The sequence below is a fragment of the Neurospora tetraspora genome (genome assembly GCF_033439725.1).
Source record: "Neurospora tetraspora strain CBS 560.94 chromosome Unknown B0H65scaffold_2, whole genome shotgun sequence".
Lineage (NCBI taxonomy): Eukaryota > Fungi > Ascomycota > Sordariomycetes > Sordariales > Sordariaceae > Neurospora > Neurospora tetraspora.
The window spans coordinates 5515462-5536319 of record NW_026944384.1 but is presented as its reverse complement, the minus strand read 5'-3'; the positions used below and the strand labels follow the sequence as shown (position 1 = coordinate 5536319).

Below are 20858 nucleotides of genomic sequence, written 5' to 3'. Positions count from 1 at the left end.
TGCCACAGTTTTCACCAACAGACTGTTGCATATAATTTCCTTTTACGACTGGGAAGAAAGTTTCGCCATATACATAAGTAGAGATAGTAGTAGTTGGAAGCGTAAGTACAGACTCAAATGTATCAGCCGCTACCTTAGCTATCTCAAAAGCGGGTTACGTACTGATTCCAGACTACTGAGATCAATGGAAACCAATGTGGTGATTTTGATGGATTGATTGGCTTGGTGGAAGAAGAGGAAGAGGACTGCCAATCCCCCGCTAAATACCCTAGAAACGAAGACTTTGGTGGGGGATAATTTAGAGTGGAGATACTACTCCAACTTCATCGAAAGATCGATCGACTTATACATGGAGACAGCCCCAGCCAAGCCGAGAAAAAAAGAGGAAATAAAAACGAGAAAAGAAAACATGAAATTGAAACGTTTCGGTAAGTATGGACGCGGTACAGGTACCAACCAATGTAGGTAAGTTACAGTATTGTTTCCTCCTCCACCACGTTACATACATGGATGAGCTGGTGTACAGGTGTAGTTTGTGATCCAATAAAGAGAGAAATATCCTAGAAAAATTGACAGAGAGTAGGTTTCGTATCCATACTATTTATCTTGCACCTTTCAGTATAATGTCTGTTAATTGAGTGTTTGTCGTGAGTCTTTCCACGGTCAGCGAGCCTGACGGGACCTGGAAAGTGGAAACACGACGGCAGAAAAAAGGGCTTGGTTCTGTTGTAATGGTAACGGAGGAGAAGAAAGAAACGGAAACCGGGGAGCTTAGAAATACTGGAAACTGTCGGTGGGTGGGAAGCCCAGTGAGAACAGAGCTTCGTCAATGGAGAAAACGGAAGGGGAAGGTAGTGATGGGCCAGTTATTGTGTTGGACCTGTCGAGAATTGAGGTTTGGCGTTTGGCTTGAGATTTCAGTTATGTTCTCTGTCTGGCCTCATCGCTTGACTCGTTGACGCTACTTGAATGGGAAGTGGAGGTTTCGGTTCAAGTTGACCCTGTGATATACTGTTACGTTCAGACACCACTTTCTGAAACCTCTCAAACTCCTCTTCCCATAGCCTTTTTACCAACTTCTCCTCCCTTTCTTTACATTTAGAACACTGAGCACTCAGACGCTTCACAAACAATGGCTGGAATTCTTCTGTGCACATGTCTAGAGGCGAAATCCGTAAGTTGGGTTCCTACCGGACCGTCAGTACTCAAGATACCAAGTATTTACTCCACTGCAAGCTTGTGTAACATTACCTCACTACGAAACCTGTCATTATTCAGTAGCATGTTCAAGAGACTGTAGGCATCGTCCTGTCGACGCATGCAAAGAAGAGCGTCAATCCACGACTTGGACTTCTTTTCAATAAACTCAAGAGCTTGAAGTTTGTTGTAAGTGGTTGGGCCGCTGCGGTTAACATGGTATGGCCATTTTAGGCATGCATATTGAATATAAGGAGGTACTTTGGCCATGATTTCCTGGTGGTACTCAAACTCGCCCACCTCTTCCCACAGAGCAGGAGGAACTTTGAAAGACAATTGGATGCACTCTTCATCAACGTTATGATAATCCGAAGGTCCTTTGTGCATGCCTTCGTATATGATACCATCTTCCATTAACAGGTCCATACATCTGGTCGCCAGTACAGCGTTTGCGTTCATTTCGTCGACCCAAAAGGGGTTCTTGGTCTGATTCTTGGGATCAGTAAGAAAGTCTCGAAAGGATAAGTGAAGGATCCTGACCGGCGCGGTCGGTTTATCGAGCCCTGGGACGTCGAGGACGGAATGAAGCAAATTGAGCATGTTCCTGATGTTTTTTTTCGGGATCTTCAGTAACTGAGAAAGCGAATCGACAGAGAGAGGATATTCTAAGAGGACCAACGAACCAACAATCTGGCGAAAGTTGTCCAATATTTCCTCTTTCTCTTCTGCGTCGCATTCTACGAGTCCAAAGTCGGAACGCTTCAAGAGAAGGCGGTTAAGGACGAAAAGGTAGGTTCGGTGAAGCTGAGAAGCATGGTCCACCTTCTGAACCTCCAGAACCCTTTGAAGCTGCTCTTCTGGATCACTGTAGGCATAATTTGCAATGAACAGACAAACTGTCTTTGCAAAGATGAACAGCGGGACGGCAAGCTGAACCAGAAGTTCAATCCTGCGCTGTCCTGGCCAGTCCGAGAGTAACTGATCATCTGGTGACTGTAGCCTATTGTAGTCATCCCTGATCCTTCCGAGTTCAGACTCAAAGTAAACTTTCAAGTCATGTGTCATGATGTCTTCCTTTACATGGTGCAACACCAGCTGCTCGTATGTCCCTTTGATTTTATCAAATTCCAGTAGAATGGGAAACTCCGGCCGACTCGTGACAAAGAATTTGAGTTGAACAAATGGTAATTGCTTTAGCCGAGGAAGGAGACGTATGATAGTTGTGGCATCGGATTCGGGGTCACACTCATCGAGAGCGTCAATGATGATTATGAAGGCTGTAAATTTTGAACGGCCAACTGTGATGCCCTGCAAAGGCTGGAGTATAAGTTTCTCAAACTGCACTTCCATTGACTTCTCGCCAACATCAGGCTCTCTTTCGAGGGCAGATTTCAAGGACCGAGCCAAAGCGGGTAATTGCATGGCAAGCTGAGAAGCAATGGTAGGAAAGAACATCCTTGCCATTCCGCGGTCGCCATCACCTCTCTTGAAAAAGAAGCTAGCGCCAAGCAATCCCTTCTTCTGGAGTTTGCGAGCGAATGTTCGGGATAATGTTGACTTGCCAGTGCCCGCCATGCCTTGGAGCCAAAAGATAGAGTCGCCCTCGCGGTCCCACACCCAGCGCATCATGTCCCGCAAAAGGGCGGCTCTTGTCTCTGGATGGCATTCCGGTTCAGAGTTTCTGTCAAAGTGATCGAATGCAGCGGTTTTCGCGATGCGCAACTTTGAAAGTACCAGCTCCTGATGAATGTCAAGAAGAAGGGATCTAGATATTTTTTTTTTCGTTAGCTTTGCCTTGCTAGTTTGCGCCGATAAATAACATACCTTTGGCCTCGCAACACCTCAAGAGTCTCATACGAGCTTTGAGCAATCTCATGAAGCAGCGCAATTCTGCCCCTGCTCTCAAGGTTGCAATACCTTTCGCATAAGTTGGCGGCATGATCCAGCTCTCTACCCCTATCCAAAACATTCTTGACGTGACCTTCCATGTCTTCGAGCTTAAACACGGCCTTAAGATGCCTAGCTGGATCCCGTAGATAGCAAACGGCAAAGCTGAGCAACATCAACGAATTATAGTATGCCTCGGTGATGCAGCCCTTCAGCTCGGAGAGGGCGTACTCTGGGGGGCGGAGAGCTGGTTCGGGATCCATATACAAAGTCCGATACGATTCACATTGTAAAACAAGTGAGGTCGTGGCTGCGATGCCGCCAAGTAGCTGGCTCTTGAGCTCTCTGTATGAAACCAACGCCTTGGTTGGTCAACACAAACGTACGACGGAGAAGGGACAAGGGAGAAAACTCACAACAAGCACAAAGCGAACGGCAGCCCAGGGAAGAGCAGCGTGAACGGGATCAAAGCTGGCAGCAACGTCTCCAACTGCTAGGAACTTGTTGATGATGGACACAGTCTGCTCAACGGATTCTCTGACAAAGCCTTGTGCTGAACGTTGGCTTTCGACTTCCCGCTCCAAATCTCGTTTGACCATTGTCGCTATGGTACTAACGGTGTCATTGGGCGAAAGAGCACTTGCGGTGTTTAACTCCTTCACAATTGCGACCAATTTGGGATCCTCATTCGAGTTCACGACCTTGGCGATGGCATCTTCCCACATGGAATGGCCAGATACATCGGGGATAGAGTCGTCTGGTGCCGCCGCTGCTGACTTCGAGGTATCGTTACTGCTCTGGGGCAAACCGACTTTGTCCGCTCGTGTCTCTTCGAGAGAAAGGGGCAGCGAAGAAGAAGTCCCTGCAGAGGATTTCGACCGATTGCTTTCACTTCGCTTGAACAATTTGGAAAGCAGAGACCTTGGCCGCTCATGCAGGCGGAAGGAGCGCTTCTTGTCGCCTTCCATTTTGCTGTTTGAGTGAGCAAGCCATCTATCAAGCAATTTCCAGTTGCGGCTGATAATGGCTCAGGAGCAGAGCGACAATGAGTGGGGGTTGGATCTTGGTTGAAGCTGGGGAAGGTGAGATCATGATGCCACCGTATGATTGATGTTGGGCTGCGGGGTTAGCGCCTGCCTGACCAGCGCGGCCAAGGCCATTTCCAATTTGAGAGGAAGGCCCGGGGTTGGTGAGAATGTCGAGCAATGAGTGGCTCGAATCCTAATTGGACCAAGCTGGCTTGAACGCAACCCGAATGGACACCGTAACCTGACAGATGCCTGACCCGGAATAACTCAATCCCGTCCCACCTCATCTCGACGCCAACCAACTCGGCTCCGGAGACTTCTGTTAGGTGTTTTTCATTTTCTTTGGACAAGAGCTGGAGAAGCAATACACGAATATTTACGAAAGCTCGATCCTCGCAGTTCCTTCTTCATCTGCTTGTCGAACCTTACTTATTTCACCACAGTTCACAGCAAAGCGACGATCTCGACTCCGCTCTGCGCATCTACGGCGCATCCTATCTTGGCGTCATCTCATGCACGCTCGTACCATCCGTTACCCCCGCGACATGCTGCTTACGCTATGCGAACTGAGAATTCGATGATTGTTTTCTTCTCGACCGCTACGAACCACGACTTGTTTCCCTGCCTGTCATCAGGAAAGTTGATTTCCTTGGCAAACGACGCCAGAGATGATGAGAACGCCCATCAGGTTATGATATTGTCCTTGTTCAGCCTCTTCAACCAAGGATCAAGAACCAGGCCACAAGTTCACGCGAGCCAGCAAGCCACTTTCGTGACGGACAGCTCTGGCATCACAAGCTATCTATGCAGGTGCTGGGAACAGGGCACGTCGGATTTCTTTCTTCGAGACGGATACTTGCATTGGCTTCTTCGTCTCCGACCTCGAATTGGACGATATTCACCAAGCTACTGCTGTGCAACCTGGACCAGCTGTCAGACCTACTGCACACCAGACCCCAAACCACAACCCGTAAGTCCCAGACTTCCTCTTCCAGAAGGGGACTCATCACCAAACTACTCTCAGACAATGTTTGCTACCACCCTGCCGCCGGTCAACGGGGACACCAGCTGCCCGGTCTGTGGAAACGCCGTCAGCTCGAGCATTCTCGGAAGACCCCCGGAGGTCTCAGCACACAGCTTCACGCAAGTGACGTACAAATCAGAAGCGTAGTCACTCGAGTGCACCCAATTTACCCTTCAAGGATTGGCTGCAACAGGCTTGTTTGCTCATCTTAGGGCATCCTGGCATCCACACCATGGTTCTCGGTCCCGGTGGCTTGTCCACGATCTTCCCAAACGCCAACCGCAACGGGCCGGCGGACAGGGCTGTCACCGGGTATGCTATACGATGGTTCCGAGTGCGAGCCTTATGTACCAAAGCAGTTGGCAGACGTGGTGGTCGGTCTTTGAGCACATAAACGGGCAGTCGTAAGAGATACGGGACAACTTGGGCGACGTGGTTATTCTCTTACTGGTTGATACCAGGGCCGAAGGGGCTGAAGTACGACTAACCGACCGTATCCTTTGCTATGAACGCTCGATCTTCCGCTAATGGCAAAAATTCGTTCGTATTTGTGGTCATGTCTCGCATGTCATGGCCTCAGATCGCTCAAAGAACCAACGACATGCACCAATCTCAACTGGACACTCGAATCTGAGAACGTATCTTGACATTTCGGGAAGCTGTTTCAACCCCCACGTACCAAACAATTGTTTGTCTTGTACAGCTGCAGGCGTTGACTACTGTTTTGTAAGACGCGATTTGCTTCTCGCTTGCAGAGAATAATGCTATGCCGCCCGGGCTGTCGTCTTGCAACGCACTATCATTGAACAAGCGCCATTGTCGACAAGCCACACCAAGGGCTATGCCGTGTTGTCATGACATCCAGCTTGACAACAACAAGGCAAAGATATGATCTATCACCCACGGGCTGGCCATACTCGATAAATCCTCCTTTCTTCTTTTCTCTATTCAACCACCAACATCACAGATCCACGCTGCCTGGCTGCTCATGACCTGGCATGAGCAACAATTGTTCTGTGACCAAGGAGAATGTGCGCACAGAGATGTTTGTCTCCACGTTCGATATACACTGCGCACGTTGTGCACAAGGCCATGATTACCTCAATTCTGGCGGCTTGCCAGATTGTTCCCAGGTCTGTAGAGAAGGCCTGCCGAATCTGAGTATAAAGGTCCCCCGTGGTGTTCACCTTTGAAAATTCTGATCAGTTCTATCAGCACACATTAAACCTCCAGATCAATGATTCCTGCTAGGATTCCAGACGCCCCATAAACTCGAAACACTCCTATCACCTGAATACTTTCAGTTCCCAAGCTATTCGAATCCTAACCTCAAGATCAACATAACCCCCACAACCAACGACGATACTTCACAGGCGCAGGCATTACATACAACAGGTAACTCAAACAACGCGCCCCCCCCCCCCCCCCCCCCCCCCAAAAAAAAAGCCAGCTAGACACTTCACAACAGACTAAAGCTAATCATTGCCCCCAGCCAGGCAAACCACTCTACCACCACTACCACCGCTACCTCCATCACCACAACCGCTCAACCCCACCCCCAAACAAAAATGTGCGATTTCGACGAATTCGTCTTCACCTGCGGACACTCCACCTTCCGCCTCAAAGCCTACTGCCACCGCGCCCGCAACGACCCATACAAAGAGTGCCACTACGTCAAGAAGCTCCGGGACGTGTGGGACCAGACGTATCCGTGCAGCGAGTGTGTGAACAGGGCTCAGGCGGCAGCGGCGGCAGCGGCACAAGGTATGCACATGGGACAAGAGCAGGGACATGGGCAGCAAGGACAAGGGCAGCAGGGGTATCAGGGGCAATATCAGCAGCAGTATTAGGTTGGTTGGGGTGGCTAAGTATTGTGAGTGGTAAAAACGTTGAAGGGGGAAAGGGGAAGGGGACATGAGAGATGTTTAGTTATGAGGAATGCCATTGCGATGATCGTTGACATGAGATACACCGTTTTGGGCTGTCAATGGAGGATCACTGATAGAAGGGGATTTATGAACAATTTGTAGTCATAGAAGAATAAAATTGGGTGGCACAAGAGAAAGAAAGAATCCGGCATGTCCAGTGCGTGTGATCGATACGAATGGGCTAATCATGATGGACTAACATCCAGGAAATAGAGGGACGCAGATATCAGAGCCCTACCAGACACTTTACAATAAGGGTTCTAGGATTAGGGGAATGGAACGAGCAGAACTTTGTTGACTCAGCGAAGTTCAGGGTTATGCGGCAGCGACGTAAAATCCGTTAATTAGATGTCTTGTCAGGAAAAATAAGCCAGGGGAGAACGTGAGGGAAATAAGATTTTCCGAAATCTTTTTAAGGCGTTGAGAGGACGTCAGAAGAAATGGAAGCCCCCAGAATGTTGATATTACAGCTCCGGTCTGTCCTGTGCGACCAGGCCAGGAGTTGCGGCTTTGTGTGACGTGATTGTATATATGAAAAGAGTTTCCCGTATCTGCTACCTTGAACCGGATAATTTCCTTGTTAAGGCCATTGATGATGCGAGAGAGAAGGGAGAAGGGAGAAGAGAGAAACACTACGCTTGTCTAGGTTAAAAATGGGGAGTGATATGTCCATGTAGTTGGGGTGGAAATGAAGTCAATCTTGATGATATTTAGTCTGTGTCGAAGAATTTCTTGCTACACAGGATCAGTCTTGTGGTGTTGGAAGTACAGTACATTACAGCGCCATGCTCTGGGTGGGTGCATTGAACACCCCGGCCGTTGGTCGGTCATACGACTGCTTGCTCGACAGGAGGCCGTGTTCAATTCATGATATGTGGTGTTTTGAAGTTGCAAGACATTAGAGTCCCTTTTCGCTTCCTTTATCAGAGGGACCGACGCTGCACCAATGAAGCATAGGAAATGTTGAAGGTATGTTAGGAAACGGAAGACAGGTCAGACTGGCTTTATCCGTCCGCCTTAGAAGACTCGAACCACGACCGGAGAATATTTCCACAAAAGAATGCGGTGTGTGTGAGGTGTGAAAGCAAAATGGAACCGCCTGCTACCGCAAAGCCATGGGAAAAGCAAAAGCTGGTGACACACGAAACGCCGGAAGGGCACACCTGTGGCCTGCACCAGGATTTTGACAGCGGGAAATTTTTGCGTCCACCACTAGTTCCCGGCTCGGCGTGGCACCACGAGACGGGAAACTAATTTGTTCATGCAAGGACGCGCGCGGGAGATGGGACTCAACGTTGATCAGCGACTGTAGCAGAAAGAAGCAACTTGGGATGCGGTGTGGGAGTTTGACTGGATAGGATTGAATAAACAAATGGTAGCACAAACTGAACTGAGCGACCCATCATGGTATCAAACATGTGAATTTTTGTGTCCAGTGTTGTGATGGCGTCCATGGGAGAGTTGTAGGCTGTGCGGAACGGATGGCGGCGGTCCCCGCGATTCTTTTTGATAGGAGGTAGGCCGCGGGCGAAGACTGCGAATAGCGAAAGTTGGAAGGTGAAAAGCGCCAGAGTCTTTGTCCTGCGTCTTGGGGTGGTTGCCGATTGACCTAGTGTGAGTAATAAATTGAAAAAGCCGAGTCTTTACGTGTAACTGGAGGTAGTTCACAGTTTTGAATCAGGACAGCCTGAAGAGGGTATCGAGCTAATATTGCTGGCCGGTAAGAATATGACACTTTGAGAGAAGGATGACTTGAGCAAAGCCGAAACATGTGTTAACGCATCCAGACATAATCCTTACTCCATGTTGGTAGCCCCCTCGACCTTGCCTACTACATTGTAGCGCTTGGAGAAGAAGGTGATCCAGTCGTTAAGAGTCGACTTTTCCTTGTCGTCGAGATCTTGCCAGTCTGGGCTGATATCCTCGGCCTTGGTCGAAGTCTTGGCGAGAGCGCGCGAGGCGTCCTTGCCAGCGAACACTGGAGCACGACAGGGTTTAGCGATGAGCCAGCAATGATGTTGTTTGCCTTAGGCACAGAGAGATATGTCGTGATGAGGTGGCACCGAAACCTCAAAGGGGGACGAAAGAAGACGTCAAAACTTGCCGTGGTAGGAACCTCCAGGCTGGTACACCTTGTTGCCTGTTACGTCGTAGACGATACCCTTGATGGCAACATAGCACTTTCCGTCATCAGCACCTGAGGTGAAGAGTGTTGTTAGTGCCATGGATTGTCTGAGAAAAAAAAGTTGAAGAGAACCTCTACGGCCGGGTTGATGAGTGAAGTCTTACCGTTCGCCTTGGCCAACTCCTCAACGGAAATGGGGTCGTCCTTGGGAGGGTTCAACTGAACAGGAACCTTGGGCTCAAACTTTCCGGACATTGTGAGGATGTAAATGTAAAATCTTTATTACTGGATCTCTTCGTCAGCGTCATGTCTCTAAAAGCCCCATAGCCCATCTTGTAATCATTCACAACAAGGCAGGAGTCAACCGGAAGGCATGATAATCCCGTGCACAGGAACAGGCAATTGCGATCATTGCCCTGAGCTGCTCATGCCATCCGGAAATTTCAAGTGGACCATACCTGTGAAAACGTAGATGCAGAGTATGAAGAAATGGCAAGAAATTAACGATTGTGTGTGACGCTGGTGTTGAATCTTGGAAAGAGCAATCTGAATCTCACTTGCACGCAATTAGGTCCGGTTCTTGGTGACGGCGTCAACTGAACTCGGCCACAAGCGCCAAGCCTGGAACGCCGCGGGCGGACCGGGGGGGTTCGTGAACCTCGGAACGGCAGGAACGAGCAGGCAGGGACAGGGGTTGGAGAATGACTTGCAGTTGGCGACGGCTGTTGGAGAGGGTGGACACCCCTGAGCCCCCCCCCCCCATTACCGCACTGCGGGGGAAAGTCCACGTCCGCGCCAAGTCGCCAAGCTCGAGCTTGGACTGGCTGGGATTAGCTCCCCAGAGCTTCAAACGACATCCATCTTTTTCAACGTCACCTCGAAAAAGACGACGTCCAACATCTCGACCAATCTGCGCATGAGGATTTTGGATTGCTCCAAGCGACTTCAAATTTCTCTGGTCGCCATCTTGTACTTTGGTTGATGCTTCAATTGTCATTTTCATAGCTCCATTGAGCTCCTCATCTCGCATTTGAATTTCGCTGCTTCAGTCAGCGCCCAAGGAACTCGAGGACTCCCACTGCCCTTTATCTACCTCTACCTTTGAAGAACCGCGGCCATGTCCCTCGCACGTCTTTCCGCTTCTGGATCCCTTCGCGGTACACCATCTGGATCCCCTCTTCTCCTTCGTCTTGAGCTCATCAGGCGCGGCCAAATACACAATGTTCGCCCTCTCGTCGCCCATCGCTCCGTGACTTCTCCACAATGTCGGTCCCTTCAAACAACATCGAGGACGTTGGTAGACAAGAACAACACCAACAAGAAGTTCTCGCCTCAGCCCCAACCCGTTCCCCTTTCGCAGATCCCTCGTCTCATACTTGGGGCTGCTATGGAAAACCTCCGTGGTCTCAAGAGGAATTTTCGAAATGGTACCTTCAAGACTATGCTTCGTCAGAACCCCGAAGAGCTAATCTTTGCTCTTGTCTTGTACGTATATACATGAGCCATTTCCTGTACTCGTCAAGATGCTAACAGTCATCCAGGCTTGCTGCACTTGCTGTTGTCATGGTGTATATCGTTCGGCTTTACTTCACCTACTTCTACTCAGAGCAGTTCACCAAATACCCTCCTCCCATTGCCAAAGCTCTGCGCCGGGCATTGTACTACAGCAACTACAATCCCGATCAGCAGATGGCCCTCAAGTACTGGAAGCAGGCTCTTGAGCTGTGTGATGAACTCCACCTCGACACCTTCTCTGATGAAGTCATGGGCATCAAGATCGAGCTTGCGGCTTGGCTCGAGAAAATTGGGAGCTACGACAACGCGGTCAAGGTGCTGGAGAATCTTTCGAACGACTGCAAGCGCTGGGTCGACCTCATGGAGAAGAGCGTCAAAGAAGGAGGAAAGATCCCGCCATCACTATTACCTCCTGTGGTACCCCAGGAACCAGCTGGCCAGTCTGCCGCCGCTAAAAAGCCCGAGCAGGAGGAAACTCCCGAGACCATCTGGGGCAGACGGACTCGCATTCTTGGCAAGGCTATTGGAATCAATGTCAAGCTTGCCAACCTCTACTCCTTCTATCTTGCTAGGCCCGAGGAGGCCCACGAACGCCTGATTTGGGCCGTCGAAACTGCTCTCAACGAGCTCCGTAGACGGACCGTTGAGGGCCTCAAGGAGGGAGAAGGCAAATGGATGAGTTCGGAGGAAATTGGCGGTGCCTTAGAAGGTGAGTGTTCCCAGTTTTCCGCCTAGTCTCACAGTCTCAATCGGCCCACAATCCGCTAACGTTGAACATTGTAGCTCTGGGACATAGCTACGAGGCCAAGTCGCAATTCCATCTGGCTCTGCCGCTCTTTTTTCAGGCTCTTCGGTTGTCTCAACACCAATGCCACAGCGCCACTCTCAGTAAGTTTCCACCACGCATTATCCTCGTTGGCGGATATTCGCGAACAACCAAGCTGACAACTTCTTTCAGTGAACAACATTGCCATTTGCTTTGCGCAGCACCCTGTCCTGCCCGCTGGTCAAAGCGAAGTCGATACGCTGATGGGTGAAGAAGTGGCTTCCGCGACACCAGCCCAGAAAAGAACCGCGTATCTCGAGGCAGCAAAGCGCTGGGCAAATAATGCTCGACAACACGCCAAGGAGCCAAAGGGTGATGAGCGGACCCCTGAATGCGATCAAGCTTGCGCTACCTCACTGTGCAACCTTGCCAGCATTGCTCGTCTGACCGGCAATGTCGCTGAGGCTCGTCGTTTGTTCGAAAAGGCCATTGAGAGGAGCAGAAGCCTCGAGTTCGAAGAGGGCGTGACCCAAGCCGAGGAGGGCTTGCGGGCGCTGTCGAACTCGTCGTAGCGGAGCCATTGATTCAGTGTGCCTCTGTTCAACTGCAAAAGAGGATCAGCGTCTTTACCAGCTGGTTGATGTCAGGGAACTTACGTCGCAAACGTTGCCGCACTGATATCCCACGGAGATACCCATCACATCTCATTCCCATGGCACCTGCACCTACCTTTTGGCTAGGATAATCGGATCGGAAGAAGTTTTTGAGATATGCGATCATGGCATATCCGTTATGCCGAGTTCAAAACCTTCATTTCATCAAGGACCAGGTTTCCGTGGTGCTGGAGTAGGCGCGTCGGATCTACATCTCAAAACTGTACATGGTGAAGTTGTCTGGCAAGTTACCCGCTATCGCCAGCCGAAAATCCAATTTTTTTTCGATGCGCCATTCCTCGACAATTGTTAGCTTCACCGCTATGTTCCCAAGGCATGAGCCAGTTCACATGTTGGGTTGTGAGTAGGGTAGGATCAGTGGCGTCCTCCGGATGCAGCCCTCCAATGGTGGGAAACTCAATGGAATACAAACTAGCACACATAGGGTGTGCGTGCCGAGCGTCTGACCCCAGTATCACTCACTATGTACCAGTTGACGAACTCGGAAAGGCAAATCATCAAACTCACCCATTTCGTGTCTATACATCGGAGTTATTCGGTGATCGGACATTTGCAAGACGAATCGTGAAAGTGATGGATGCCTCAGAACATTCGCCATGATATTTCAGCGCCATCTCGACTTTGAATTCCTGGCTGTGGCTTGCTTTTACCGAGCCGTTTACGTCCAGGGCAGCATCGTCACAAGCTCTGATCGCATTTGGCCTTTCAAGGTGCCTAGAGCAGCCCGCATGATATGGATATGTGTGACATCGGCAGCCTCTCCAACCCCCGAGGATTCACTCCCGAATATCCGCTTGCCGGTGGTTCTCTTTTCGTTCCCTCCATTGGACGGACATCTAGACTTCTCCCGAAGTGCTGGTCACATCCCCTCCAATGCGACGAGTGTGTCACCCCGGCCCAACAGGGACAACCTTTTTGAAGAATTACAGTCATGTGAAGTGCCTGAGAAGATAGGTTGCTATCACTCGCACATCATCGAGCTCGAATTACGCAACATGGCCGGAACTCGGATACGTATGGGATTCTCTGCGTCTGGCGGTGGTCACGAACAGTTTGAAAGAGGTGCTTCTTCCCATCGCACCAACGCCGCGTTGACTCCCCGTTGGCTTGCGCCGTTAGAGTATCCTTAGCCCAACAGGACCGGAGTAGTGGGTCAATGTACGGACCATCCTTCCATATCCTACAACCAAGAGCTTGCAAAGTTTGCCAATCGAATTTCGGCACCTCTTTTGACCGGAGTCTTCATAAAGGATATCCCCAGCCCTCCGGCAGCCATGCTTCCAGAAAGGAATTTTGTGGCACACGGCCAGGTAAAGAGCCATAATCCATATCAAGATACTCGGCAGGCTGGGTATTGTTCCATGCAGTTGGATCACGGCATGCTCGTCTTTCACTTAAGCTTAAAATTAAGACTCTCAGTTGGTCCTCTAGCTGCAAGTCTGGCGTTTCCCGGCCCTTATCAGCATTGAACCCTATTGTGATCTATCATGAGGGCCGTACGTCAAGAGTCCTTCTCCTCTTTAAGCCACATGTTGCCGCGCCAATCATCCAGCAGGCTGAAGCGACCCTTTCTCATCGTCAAGCATCAGATCTCAAATACGACGGATGAAGTCTAGGCAGCCGGTTTTCTTCCTGGTCAAGTGGTTCAACAGGGCTCTCAGACGCGGAGCTTCCTCATCGAACAGACCATGTACCTTGCACTAGGTGTACAGACATCACCGTTCCTCTTCCATCAAAACGTTCCTCGCTTAACAGCCATCGTCATATCCAATTGTCACCTCGCTTACATCCAACATTGTGCGCTGTGCAACATTCTACTTGGATCCAACGCCATAGCTCAAACGCGCCACGATACCCGAGAAGCGCACTTGGACAAAGAAATAAGCTACTCTGACACTCACAACACTCCTCTTTCAATACGCTTCAACCGGGCCAACATCCAATCACACCGTACTTGGGCGGAAGAGCAAGCAACTCCATGGCTGGTCCAACCCTGTATGTCAATCTCGTTGGCCTCAGACCTGGATGTCATTGCTTTCTCTCATCTCTGAACTTACTCTTTTTTCCGAATGTTAAACAAAACCCGGAGACATCCTCTCGGTAACTCACCACTCACAAAGAGCATTGTGCTACCTACGTTACACGGACCACCAATCTCCCATGATCGCGGACAAGCTCACCCCGCTTTATGGATGGGGCGGAGGCTCAATGGTGCATGAAAATGCTAGCTAGTTAGGCAGCAGCATTTCTGTCAATCTGTCTGGAAGCAGTAGCCAGATCGGCCTTTCAGATGGCCTATCTAGCATCGTCCATTGTCGGCTTTCACTCGGCCAAAGGAGTCGGTTAGACACAGTCTGACCTCACCCAATATCATGCTGGATACATGAGCAACCAGCCATTCAAGAATGAGAACGGCCCCTCTCCAGTCATTGAGGGCAAAATGGTTTCTCCAATGCTTCTGGGAGTCTCCGAGGCCACACTCACTTTTCCCCCCTTGAAGCCCGGTCTTCAACTCACCCCTCGGGCATCCCGAGAGAGGACTGGTAGCTTTTGGTAGTTCGGCTCAGAAACAACGCAGCAAAGGTACATCAAAGAATCATTTACCTGCAACCACACGGCCACGACGGCCTAAGATCCGCTGCTCGGCTGCCGCCGCAGACATGCGGACAACACATGGCCGCCCACCTCTGCCGCAGTGTCGTCCTTTAAGTGGAGGGGTGAGATGGAGAATCAATAGAATTGGCGAATAGAATTACAGAGAACGAGGCTGCCTGAGACGGGGTCATCGGTGGCTCTTGGGAGTTGGGGGCGCCCACACCCCATGTTCTTGGCGTGTCCGGGGCTAGGGTTTCCCGCCGCGGATGCCGCTAGACCACAGGGGCCCAAAGACATTCAGTTACGGACTCTACACAGACCTTCGACCTGTGTTTTTTCCACAAAACTTCCATTCCACACCACTTTCCAGGGTAGGGATGTCTAACGCTGAATAGATTACCGCAGCGGTTTGCCGTTGTTGGGAAAATTCACGTGGTGTTCTCGGTAACTCGAGGCTTTCTTCTGGATAGTCTCTGGTGTTCCGGCCTTGTCTGCTATGGAGGGGCTGCTCCTGGTTCTGACCCAAGCAAGGACCTAAAGCTGAAATCTATGGCCAAGCTGTGGGTGTCTCGAAGCCCATCGCCCACGGATTATGCATGCCGCCAGAAACGAAATGACACCCTCCAGTATCCCGTAGTGTTGGATCTAGGTGAGTTTAGGTTATCAAGCCGACTGCATCTGCATCTGGATCCTTTGGAGAGGCGAGAATACGGGACTGTTTGACAACTAAGCAGATTTATTTCTAGAAATGGTCTTGGTCAGCAAAGGACGTGACCAGCTACCCTGGACTGGGCAATGACAACCGACGGCTCATTCTCGCCCAAACGACCATCCGGTAATACTATTGCTACGTACTACCGCATGATGCTGCACCGCAACCGGGAGGTACCGAAGATTCTCACTTATCATTGGATCACTCCGGGATGAGAAGACGGTACGGAATTGCCATTTGACGCACTGGTAATATGAGATCACACACATTCATCACGCAGAGAGGCACAGGAAACGTTACCGCTTTTCCATAGCATGATCTCCTTGCTCTGTTTTCAACACATCCGGGAGGTGTCGCCGCTGTAGGGCTGAAGTTGTGGGGCAGCTGGTACCACGACGATATCCTGAGCAAATTTTCCTCGACCGGACATGTCTACCATCACCAAGACACATCTGCATCGGCCCAGACCCATGACAAACCGGCTTTGTCACAGTTATACCCAAGTTATAAGGTCGGCTTATCATACGGACGTTGACGGTCTTCCTTTCTGAGCATGGAAGTAGCGAGAAGCCCGGCTATTTGGTGCTAGATCATGGAGGCAATGAAACCGAGAAGACGCCTCGTGTTCGAGGCGAGAACTCCCGTCGATACACGTGTGATATCCGGAAATCGTATCTACAGCGAACTGCAGTGAGGTCAATCGCCAAAGAGCACCACCATGCCTCCCCTAGAGGAGTTACCCAATGGTCTCACACCATTCTACACAGTGTCCGCATTTGCCTCATTAGGTGCAACCTGAGCCACCTATAGTGTGTGGGCTTGGCACTGTTTAAAGAAGCCGAGGGTAGTTCAGGGACAGGCTCAGTGGGGTGCCATAAAGCCCATTGAATGGTTCACTAATCGCACCCTTTGCGCCTTCACCGTTGAAGTCCCGGCCTTACCTCATCCCAGTCAAATTGGAGGTCCTTGGTTGAAGGAAGAATTCAGTTGCCTAGGCTCCCGTACCCATATAGCGATGTGGGCGTGTGGTACAGCAGAGAGGCTCAAACCGGCCGTCTTCGGCAGGGCCGTACGGCAGCGGGGCACATATCAGGTTTGGTGATGTTGAACATCCATCCAGTGTTAATATTGACCCGGGATGACTAAAGACAACCGTTTTATTCTCGAGGCTACCTCTCGACGTCATGCTTTAGCTTCCTGATAGGGAAAAGGGGAGGCTTAACACTTGCCAGATCTCGCTTAGGGTACCTTGCACCTCTTCTTGGAGTTCTTGGGTTGGGCGAGCTGGCCACCCCAAGTCGGACGACGGCTAGGACCGACAGAGATACATCTCAGCACGATCCTGCTACCGAAGCTTCTTGGCTCAAAAAGCTCAGGGGCATGGAGGCCATGTCCTAGTCCGGCACGGGCTTGTACCCTGCAAGGAGGCCGTAGCGTTGAGATCCATAGGGCTATGTCACGAACGACTACCGCACATCTACAGTTGCTCATCTCACATCCTCGAGACTACACAGTACCAGTCTTGACAAGTTATATGGAACGGACGGTTCCCACAAAGCATTGGCAAATTCTCAACAGGTTATCGACACCCCGGGTTACCTTTTTGGTCGGCGAGACAAGACGAACTCAGACCACCGGCGCATGATCGGAGTCTTGCTGTTGCATTCACCACAGGTCTACTACTTCCCCAGAGAACTAGGACAGTTCTGGACAAAACAAGGGCGGTAGAGAATCCAAAACTCACGCGGTGTTAAGCAATCGGCAAGTGGCTGTGGTGCACGATATTGTGGCATCGAGCCATTCAGAAGTCCGTACCGTGCCCTCTTAGAAGCTAGCACGTGGATACCCATGACTCGTGTGTACACTGCCTACTGTCAAAATTGAAGCTCTTTCTGTACCAAATGCACATTTTTATGGCACTTGAGAGGTCTTTGTACACCAGAAGCGTCTACCGCAGTGGTGTACATGCGAGTTCCCTCCGTTTACCCCTGTCAGCCGTCTTACATATTCGCGTTACACGGAAAAGCTACCCACCCGCATATTGGCATGCAGATGTGCACACCGAATGATCTCCATCTTGGACCAAAATACCCAGTTGAGGCTTTCAACTTGGGATAAATTGTATTGTGGACTTCTTCAACAAAATCTGCTCAAAAGACAGACATATGGGTTTCCTGAGGACCTTGTAAGGCGAGATGGCTGGGCGCATTGTCTTGCCTTGCTGTCACTGCTTTCAACGGGGCCATCTGCATGGGTAATTGGCTGCCCGGCACAGCTAGGGGGAGTCAGATAAGCCTCGTCCCTCCGGACGGTTATATAATAACGGGGCCCTTGCGACTTTCGAATGGCGAACGAGCCTTGAGATCCTCACACATCAGGCATCGATATCCTCCTCATCTGCAGTAACAGCTCGATACTTGAGCCTACTTCTATCTGCTCAACCAGTTGCGGAAGCGTATCTCAAGCATCCTCTATCGTTCCATATATGTCAACATCTTCTCAACGATACCCTCCTACAAGTCAACAACATCTTGTTATGGATGACTTCAACCACTTCGTCGATATGCCGACCTCTGAGAGCTCCATTCGGTACATGTATGCGGAATCAGATCAATATCTGGACGCACACTCTTCGGGATCTCAAAGCTCAGTTAACTCACCAGTGAGTATTGACGACGCCCGTGTGTGCTTTTGGGAGACTAACAATAGCGTGGCAGTACAATATGGCTTCCCTAATGGACCCCAACATGTATTCTGGCGTCTATCAAGGCCTGGAGTCGGAAGATGAGTCCTCGCAGCAACCGACCCAAGAGCAGAAGCCTAAAAGGAAACGAGAAAACCGGTATAAGAATGCCCCTCCGTCTGTCCTATCGGTATGTGATAGATCTTGTGTCTTTCCCGCTCATATCTGTATGAACGAACAATGGCTGTAAGGACAAAACTAACCCAATGTCTATCAACAGCGTCGAAGAGCCCAAAACCGCGCTTCCCAGAGAGCTTATCGGGAACGCAAGGACCAACGGATAAAGGACCTCGAGCAGATGCTCAATGAGGCCAAACAACACAACAATACCCTTGGCCAGGCCTACGCTGCGCTCGAGGCAGAATATGAGGCGCTCAAAGCTTCTCAGTTCAAGGATATTGGTTACACAACCACCAGCAACCTGGCTTACCAGCATCCGCCGCTGCCAACAACAAGTACGGCAATGAGCAGCACTGGCTTTGATCTGGACTTGTACGCGTACCCTGAGTTGAGCACCAACGGTGGATATCATATGTGAAGACAGCCCAAGGGCATATGCCTATATCATACTCATACATCCATCCCACTCTGATGGCTTGTTTGGGCGTATCTCACATGACCATGGTATTGGAGCCAAGAGTGATTGTAGGAAGCGAAGAGGAGGGAAGATATTGGGGTAGCACCAAACGAAAGACGAAGGAACGAATCCGTGGTCGGGAGCTCCCGGTGATTTAACCGCGCACCGAACACATTGTCGCCCACTGCTGCGGGGCTGGCCGAACGAGGACATACAAGCAGAACACACATCCACACACATCCGAAAGTCCACCCATCAGTTGATGTCAGGACTACCCACCAAGAGGGAGGAAGTCCAGAAGCTCAGTTGTCTCAGCGCATTCTTGCTTTTCTCGTGGTGGCGTATCATGGTCACAGACAGGAGCATACCCCCTCTGCCCTTCACCACGTTCGGTCCCACGGAGTATCATCCCGGTCGAAGATCGGGAAGGCTCTCGTGTCACGGTCGCTGTGATAACTGGTTCCGGTATAGATTTGCTTGCAGATCGGATTGGATGGGGGTGGTATTGCGGCACATCACGACAAATGTCACCCACGAGCACTATCAAGGTACTTGCTTGCCTATCTGCCCTGTCTGCTGGGAGCGGCGGGGGTAGTTTGGTGCCGCCGGGTATAACCGACACTGCCTCTACCAAGGAATGAGTAGCAAGAGGAGAGCAGTTAACAAGGTACTGAGCGATCACTATTTCAATGCTCCGACACTACAACGACTCGCCAACAAGAGCAAGCACAGCTATGTCTAAGCTATTGCTTAAACATCGGTAACCAAAGCGACAATCAGGTTGTTCTCATACCTGAGCATGTTGCGCGATAGCTGGCTTGGATTGGCTAGCTGGTGGGAGTGACGAGTGGTCACTACCGAACACGAACCTTTCAGCCCCGACCCCGCCGTGCCGCTGGCCCCCTGATTCTGGCTCTGGCTGCAACCTTATTCCAACCCTCTCAGCGAGAGCAGCAGTCAAGAGAGTAACACCGGTTCACCCGCCCACATCAAGCAACAAAAGCAACAGGAGCAAAAGTCGCGGGTATTCATCACATCAGCTGTCCGTAGGGTTCCATTACACACGCATCCACCCCCTTGCCTACAAACACAACGACTACACACCCCTTTCCTCGACAACACAACACCGAGCCGGGCCCGTACCGGAAAAACGGAATTTGAGGAAGAGGGGATCGAGACCAGTGGTGATCTCTCTACTCTTCTGAACTGACTGACACTTCTCGCTACCGTTCCGCTTCCATGTGGATGGCATGCAAATAGGCGGCACGGACTTGCTCTTTGGGATCTTCACTTTATTTTCCTTGACGCCTCCTTAACACCTCCTTGACATCTCCTTGACACCTCCTTCACTACGGTGCCCTCATCTAACACTGGGAATGACATGGGATGACATAAGACGATTGATGGATTGATGGATTGATGGATGGATGAAAGGTTATGTAAGAATACGTACGTTTGGCTGGGGGACTGGTTGCATACGTGGGTTTTGAGATACAAATATGGAAAGGCAAAAGTAAATGGTGGGAGGCTGGATATTTGTCGTTGGGGGTTTTGCAGGCCTGTTTGAGCCTTGATCCCTAGGAGTTTGGAGCATTATGAAGTTTGTTTTGGCTTTTGGCTTTTGACTTTTGGCTTTAGCGAGTGGGTATGAGATATGAAGTATGATGATGTGGATGAGAAGAATGAAAGTTTGATGACTCCACTTGCTACTGAGTCTTTCTTGTGTGATCTTGGTTGGGGAGTAAAGAATTATGACGTTCCCGGCTAGTATATAGAATTCTTGTGACGGTGCAACGGTCATTGAAGGCATTTGCTCTGATTCAATAGCTCTTCGACAAAACCAGACTTGAGTAGGTATCTGCTTGCTTGATCATCAGGAGAACAGCTACTAAGCATGTCCTCTCTTCACAGAAGAATCTGGATCATAAGTGTTTGGCTACATCTACCGAAGCACCACTGTGAGAAATAAAAGACACCATCAACCATTTCCCACACATCATCATCATCAACACCGCTACCTCTCCTCTCTCTACCGAAACCAAGTACCTTGGACATAAAATACCAAGTTCCTTGCCAGTCGCCATCAA

General features: G+C 50.3%; 6 protein-coding genes across 6 annotated transcripts; 4 read left to right on the top strand and 2 right to left on the bottom strand.

Moving 5' to 3' along the window:
- Window positions 1-1221: 1221 nt before the first annotated feature.
- Window positions 1222-4139, bottom strand: B0H65DRAFT_569190 (uncharacterized protein; the record flags this gene model as incomplete). The annotated part of the gene is made up of 3 exons (XM_062830412.1): window positions 3501-4139; window positions 3022-3446; window positions 1222-2962 (listed from the first exon to the last, which is right to left on the bottom strand). The coding sequence occupies exons 1-3, from the start codon at window positions 4050-4052 to the stop codon at window positions 1222-1224; spliced, it is 2718 nt and encodes a 905-aa protein (XP_062685090.1). The 5' UTR covers window positions 4053-4139.
- Window positions 4140-4315: 176 nt separating this feature from the next.
- Window positions 4316-5495, top strand: B0H65DRAFT_134993 (uncharacterized protein). The gene has a single exon (XM_062820856.1). The coding sequence runs from the start codon at window positions 4672-4674 to the stop codon at window positions 5281-5283; it is 612 nt and encodes a 203-aa protein (XP_062685089.1). The 5' UTR covers window positions 4316-4671; the 3' UTR covers window positions 5284-5495.
- Window positions 5369-6986, top strand: B0H65DRAFT_546802 (uncharacterized protein; the record flags this gene model as incomplete). The annotated part of the gene is made up of 2 exons (XM_062829466.1): window positions 5369-5448; window positions 6605-6986. The coding sequence occupies 2 exons, from the start codon at window positions 5369-5371 to the stop codon at window positions 6984-6986; spliced, it is 462 nt and encodes a 153-aa protein (XP_062685088.1).
- A 1721-nt stretch (window positions 6987-8707) lies between these two features.
- B0H65DRAFT_546801 (cytochrome b5) lies at window positions 8708-9444 on the bottom strand (the record flags this gene model as incomplete). Its single annotated transcript, XM_062829465.1, has 4 exons — window positions 8708-8717; window positions 8865-9042; window positions 9181-9261; window positions 9354-9444. 4 exons carry the CDS (start codon window positions 9442-9444, stop codon window positions 8708-8710), a joined length of 360 nt encoding a protein of 119 aa, XP_062685087.1.
- A 596-nt stretch (window positions 9445-10040) lies between these two features.
- On the top strand, window positions 10041-12391 carry B0H65DRAFT_134874 (uncharacterized protein). Its single transcript, XM_062820854.1, has 4 exons — window positions 10041-10674; window positions 10731-11413; window positions 11488-11592; window positions 11663-12391. Exons 1-4 carry the CDS (start codon window positions 10307-10309, stop codon window positions 12040-12042), a joined length of 1536 nt encoding a protein of 511 aa, XP_062685086.1. The 5' UTR covers window positions 10041-10306; the 3' UTR covers window positions 12043-12391.
- Window positions 12392-17987: 5596 nt separating this feature from the next.
- On the top strand, window positions 17988-18732 carry B0H65DRAFT_420605 (uncharacterized protein; the record flags this gene model as incomplete). The annotated part of the gene is made up of 3 exons (XM_062824291.1): window positions 17988-18113; window positions 18169-18324; window positions 18415-18732. 3 exons carry the CDS (start codon window positions 17988-17990, stop codon window positions 18730-18732), a joined length of 600 nt encoding a protein of 199 aa, XP_062685085.1.
- Between the last annotated feature and the right edge of the window lie 2126 nt (window positions 18733-20858).

Excerpts from the sequence above, each read along its gene's own strand:
- B0H65DRAFT_134874 (XM_062820854.1), top strand. The coding sequence starts at position 10,307 with ATGTCCCTCGCACGTCTTTCCGCTTCTGGATCCCTTCGCGGTACACCA. Across the intron at positions 10,675-10,730 it reads CTAATCTTTGCTCTTGTCTT|GCTTGCTGCACTTGCTGTTG; the intron begins GTACGTATATAC and ends ACAGTCATCCAG. Across the intron at positions 11,414-11,487 it reads AATTGGCGGTGCCTTAGAAG|CTCTGGGACATAGCTACGAG; the intron begins GTGAGTGTTCCC and ends TGAACATTGTAG.
- B0H65DRAFT_134993 (XM_062820856.1), top strand. The coding sequence starts at position 4,672 with ATGCGAACTGAGAATTCGATGATTGTTTTCTTCTCGACCGCTACGAAC.